The sequence below is a fragment of the Centrocercus urophasianus genome, unplaced genomic scaffold (genome assembly GCF_019232065.1).
Source record: "Centrocercus urophasianus isolate 14NV4802_14NV808 unplaced genomic scaffold, USGS_Curo_1.0 seq_19, whole genome shotgun sequence".
NCBI lineage: Eukaryota > Metazoa > Chordata > Aves > Galliformes > Phasianidae > Centrocercus > Centrocercus urophasianus.
Genome location: NW_024884744.1, coordinates 1,405,663 through 1,411,516, shown reverse-complemented (window position 1 = coordinate 1,411,516; position 5,854 = coordinate 1,405,663). Strand labels below are relative to the sequence as shown.

Here is a 5,854-nt window from a genome sequence, read left to right as displayed (position 1 = left end):
CTGAGAACAGCCTCTCTGCATGCCATTATTCTTTTCGACAAAGATCTGCATCCATAGACACAATCTGTATATTATTGCCCATGAAGAATGCAGAGAAAACTGTCTTTTACTGCATATCAATCATTTTAATATGCTTAAAATTGCGTAGGAAATACAGCTATTGAGAACTGCTGAAAATGTAACACGTTTATTTAAAAGAATAACATCGTTTTTCCTTAAATAAACTCCAAGATGCTGACAGCAGTGGGTAGACACTCAGGAAAATTTGGAACAGCATTTCTTTCCACTCAAGACCACCAAAAGCGAGGTAGGAGGTGAGAGGCAGGCAGGCGAGAGCATCAATTCAGGAGGCCCCTCGGCAGTGAGACTGCCCACAGATGTTCAGGATTCAAACACTGCTCCCGTACGGCTGAGTGGAAGGAAGAAGAGATAACAGCAATATAATTTGCCCTGAATCCTCTTCAGCTGCAAAAGATCTAATGGCCCAGGGTGGTATCATTTGTACTGCAACTGTCTGAGCATTGGTAAATCTGAACTTTCTTTGACAGTCTTATTTTTTTTCATTTATCTTTAAACTGCTACATGGTTATATATTTTGGGGGGATTGGGAAGTATAAAATTGCGTCTCCTTGGGCTGTCAAGTCTGCACCCAAGGGGAATCCAGTATTAAAAAAAAGCAAATTACACGGCTATCAGAGCCTTCCCTTCTCAGCAACCCAAGTAACGCAGCAATGCGCTAGGGAAAAAGCACAGGATGGAACGTTACGTGTATTCAGATGAAATATTTATTCTCTGTACAACTCCTACTGACTATTAAAACCCTCTCAAAAGACAAAAACAGAACAATCTGGCGGTGGGATTTCACAGCGCTCACAGAACTCATACTGGATGGCTGCAGCAGTTTGCTCAGGCCACCGGACTGCCCATCAGCCTTTCCTGCCGCAGAGCAATCAGCCTCTGGAACCACTTCTCTTCTGCTTCTGCCTTCTCAATGAACAGCTGAGAGATGAAGAACAAAAGTAGGCACAACTTCAATTTGTTATAACGTGTTGAAATACATACATGAAACGTCAGTGCTAAGAAGCCCAGCTACATATAGGAGTCAAAATACTGACATAAATACAGAAGTCAAGGTTGAGACGTCAGTGTTTTTGAAAGCCAACATGGTCTAAGTTCAATCTCCCCCTAAAACAGTGAATCTGTTGGTGGTCTCACACTGTTGGTAGCCATATCCGTTATTTGCAATTTGCATTAGTTTAATTCTGGCAAATCATTTTTAACTTCCTAATTCTTAAAAAAAAAAAAAAAAAAAAAAAAAAAGCAGCTAAAATGCAAGTGAAAATACAAAACAAAAGTGTTTCACTTGTATCCATTTGTCTTTTAGCCAAAGGAAGCTCCTTGTTTGTAATTCTTCTCCGTTGGATTATGCAAGGAAAGTAATCTGTTCTGAGCCAGTGAGTGGCCCACTGGTAAATACTCTTCAGACCACAGACTAATTGATGAGCAGCATGGCACGGCTGTTAGGGCTCGTGGACCTGGCCACATTCAATGGGCCGTGTTGTTCTGAAAGAAAAATATCACCACACTTACATTTGGATGTGCTAAAGAATTATCATCCTGGTATTTGATGGCAGTAGGAATACTGGCAGGCACTGTTTCTTTTTCGGGGGCAGATGCTTCAGATCCTGCTCCTATAGTTACAGGTTCGTACTTTAGTTCGGGAGGCTCTACTGACTAAAAAGAAAGAAACACAGTGAGCATTTCATCCTCGGACTCCCGCACACGACAGCATCTTAGCCGAGCATTCAGCCTTCTTTGAACTGCAGCACATGCCCACAGAAAGATCCTCCTGCGAATGCTTCTCAGCATGCACGGGTTGGGCATGGACTCACAGACACACAGAGTGGAAGAAGGTACTGCCAAGGGCAGTGGGAGAGCTCTGGTGGTGGGATGGCTTTCTGAAGCGGTGTGAACTTCTCGGATATTTCTGAAAAGAAAATGCATGTTCTCAGGGAAACGCACAGCGGTGATTCGAAACGCTTTGTTGTCAGGGGGGAAAACTGAAGCAACCCTTTGTTTGCGTGCTTCCAAAGCAGGGCCTGAGTTTGCAGAAGAGCTGGCAGCCAAATGCAGATCAAGTCCTGAAATGTGGACGTCTCACATTAGGTTTTCAAAAGCTGTCTGAAAACAATGCCATTTTGTTTCAGTGAGTAAACATGGGCTTGAACTCTGATTCCAGCTAAGCAGAATAAAAAATACTGATCTCTACCTTTAACTACAACGTAAATTAGTTTTACTTTTTACTTTTACTGATTACTTTTGCATTTTAATTCTTCTGCTTTTCTTTAAAAACATCTTCATGACTGCATACAATTTTAAAAGACTTCAAAATCGGAGTTGTGCAGCACAGTCACACTATCAAAGCAGCTGCATTTCATGGACACTGTTGCATGCTTAAAGGTATCCTTCCTTCACCCACACAGCAACATAGGAGAGTCCTTGTCCAAAAGCTGATTCCGGTGGTGGCATTAAGGAAGGTCAGCTCTGACGCTTCTTCATCAATCGTATTCGCGGCGTAGCTCCCACCTGACTTGGAAGGGATTATGCACCAAGAAAGGACTTTGCAAACTTACCTTTTTGACTTCTTTACTTGATCTGAATGTCTGTGGAACAAAGGAGTCACTTTCAATAGCTTCAATTTCTTTCACTCGTTTCACTTGCTCTACCAGGGTGGCTTGGTCTACAAAAAGAAGGTGTAGTGTCAGTATACATTACTGTAAGCCTGCAATAAATGCTGTGCCAAAGCAATGCACTCACTGTATTTTACCACAGCATACACTGCTTGCATTGCAGCCTACAAGATTATTTTACAAAGAAGACACAAAACCTTTCTTCTTTAGTACAGCTAACAACAGTGAGTTGGCACTGCTGAAATGCATGCCAACATTCAAGATGTTAATGTAAGAATTTTGAGAGAAGTCCTTGCAATACAGTCACTAGATTTATGGCATGAGAACTTCCTGCAGGTGAGGATTTGTGGCCAGAGCCAGTACTTCAGGGGAGCCCAATCTGCATGAAGGAGCACAACTGCTTCTGCTGGTATCGAGGGGAGTTTGGCTTCAGTTGTGGATGTCCACAGCAACAAGCCCTGCCCTGTGTTCTCATTGCAAGCTAGGTTATCACCTCTGTGCTGCCTGCTCATTACAATACATCTGACCAAAAAGAGTATTTACTTTACTTTCAGTTTCTGCTTCTTCAGATTCGCAGCTCAGTTAATCTCATCTCTACCTCTATGTCTGACTGTAGTGACAACTGAATCTTCATTCCTTTTTTTCACTGCACGCTTTTATTTCGGCCCGTGTTTCAGAGCCCTGCTGGCCTGCTGCTGAGGAATTCTATTTTAAAAAAAGATTTCTGACGGTCCCATAGGAAGTGTAAAAACAAACAGGCCAATGCCTTGCCAGAGAGAGGAAATCCTCCTTCACCAGGGTGCTCCAGCTCGGGGGCACTTGGTAGTCACAGCGTTGGAAGTGGGGGCCAGCAATGCAGACAGGAGAATGGATTTGGGACCAGCTGCTCTCTGCCTGTCACTGTGTTCTGTCCGGGTCTTACTCAGACCGGTGGGGATGACAAATTATTAAGGGCAAAAATCACTAAATGTTGAGAATTACATCAGTGACATTAACTTGGGAAAATGGACTGGAGGAAGCATAACCCATTAGTGCGTGATATTTTTTGACAAACACATTATTGGTAGATAAAATGACTTCCATGTGTTGTTTGTCAGATGTCAGTAGAAAGGATATGTATTTCATAGTAAAATCAAGAATAATGGAGTCAGAAAGCTGAGAGGCTACAGACAAAAAAGAAATCAATACTACCTCATTGCCCAGCAAGTCCTTCTACTGTGCTACCGTGAGCAAAACAAGCTAACTACTGCGTCGGGATCGTTGGGGCCGCCTCTTACAGATAGGCCATTCCAGAAGAAGAGTTGCAATTTATTTTGTTCTTTTTCTCACGAGTTGACAGGTAGAAGACCCCAACAGACAGCAGAGCAAACACCACCACTGCAGAGAAAGATCCCCATCCCCTGGCTTCACCCAGGGCTCCACCCAAAGTGGCAGCATCCCCAGGCAAGGCTCCACACTGAGCTGCTGTGGCCAGGGAGAGGTTTTAATGCTAATTTGTGTTCTTCACATCCAACTGTAAGTATGAGTGCTTACATTGCACTGCTTTAACATATTATGACCATATAATCTACCTTTCATAGTAAACAAGGTTGCACAGCAGCATCTCTCTTTGGTAACAGAAGTACCAGGGGTAAAATCTAACAGACAACAACGAGGAATCCAGAAATACATGACCTGGGAACACCTGGATTTCTGCTCTATGCTCTGCATGCACATTCACCTCCCTCCCCATTTCCCAAGCCCACTTGAACTCTGCAGCCTCCTCAGGCATTCACAAGCACCCAGGGCAGAGCTGAGGTGGGCTCGTGCAGGGGCAGGCAGCAGTGCTGGGCAGGGTGCGGGGGGCAGGCAGTGGGGCAGGCAGTGCAGCCAGTGCCCCCACCTGAGCCCCCACAGCCAGAGCAGGGCACGCTGCATTTGTCACTGCAGCCCACGTCGGAGGCACGCAGCTCTCTTTTCTCAGCACAAAAGCAAGATATGTAATTCGATGCGCAATTTACCCTTGTCTCGTAGGAGATTTTTTCCTGCTAATTGATAGAAATTAAGCCATTAATCAAGCCACTAGCCATCATTCAAACCAGGGAAGATGAATACAAACTTTCATCATAACCACCTTCCCCATTTTAGTGTTCATTAGCATTAATTTTTAATGCAATTATGCTATTCTTTTACGCTGAGCTCATAAATTACTGCTCTTTTGTTGCTCGCTGGCCTTGTAAAATCCAAGGTAATGCTTTGTGCTCTGATCTTAAAGGCAATTACTGGGTTCTTCTATCTTTTATGTATCTGCATCCCAAATAACCCCTGTATTGTATGTACAAACTAACGAGTGGATATATTACGCATACGCTTAATATGTAACAATTTGTCTATATTGAACTTCTCCAAGTCTCTCGAAGGCTTTCAGACAAATAAAACTATTTCCACACCCACCGCTCCCCACTGCAGGCACCAAGGGAGCAGAGCAGGGCCCAGCACAAGGTACCACCAGCAGTGGCAGCACAAGCTGTGCTCTGAGCTCTGTGCTGGAGCAGCTCCCAGTGCTGCGCAGTGCTGCCAGCTGCAGCAGTGACCGCCACGCTCGTATCCCAGTGCACCTATTGATCCTCAGCAACGCGTCAGGGGAAGTGCACGGGAGTGAGAACCAGCCTGGTTACCCTCAAACACCGAATACAAAGTAAGTGGCTAAATGAAAGATGGAGCTGTGTTGGGGTACAGAAAGCATCGGATAAAATCCATCGTGCTGAGGAGCGTGCTCTGCTTTCAAGCTCTCCCCACCTGATGCCCGCTGTACCTCTGTCCTTGCTCCCTTCTTCACATCCCACCAAGGCCAACAGGCATCCACTGCACACCACTGTCACAAAGGCACCAACTCATGCGGCCCTTCAGAGCCTGGTGAGCCCTAAAGCAGCCTGGGCAGAAGTTCCTGACAACACTCTAAGATGACGCCTGGATAGCAGCAGTACAGATCTGCACACTGAGTAACAAGAAGTGAGTTACTGGCTCCTGCTAAGGAAAGGCTGTCCGAGATGAAGCAACACTGAGTGAAGCAGAGATCCTACAGAAAACTTGCAATAATTCACCTAAAGGTCACAATGTTTAACCCCACATTTACCCCCCGGTTTCTGCAGAAATGGAAAAACCTACTTTCTTCCAACTGCTAT

At 44.8% G+C, this 5,854-nt stretch overlaps 1 protein-coding gene across 1 annotated transcript in view; it reads right to left on the bottom strand.

Annotated features, from left to right (window-relative positions):
* Positions 1-168: 168 nt before the first annotated feature.
* RSRC1 (arginine and serine rich coiled-coil 1) overlaps positions 169-5,854 on the bottom strand; it is a 112,029-nt gene continuing 106,343 nt past the window's right edge. Inside the window, exons 8-10 of the mRNA XM_042820860.1 lie at positions 2,634-2,740; positions 1,591-1,734; positions 169-999 (exon numbers count right to left, since the gene is read on the bottom strand). Coding sequence (XP_042676794.1) covers positions 907-999; positions 1,591-1,734; positions 2,634-2,740 — 344 coding nt within the window. The 3' untranslated portion in view covers positions 169-906. The remainder of the gene's footprint in view (positions 1,000-1,590; positions 1,735-2,633; positions 2,741-5,854) is intronic.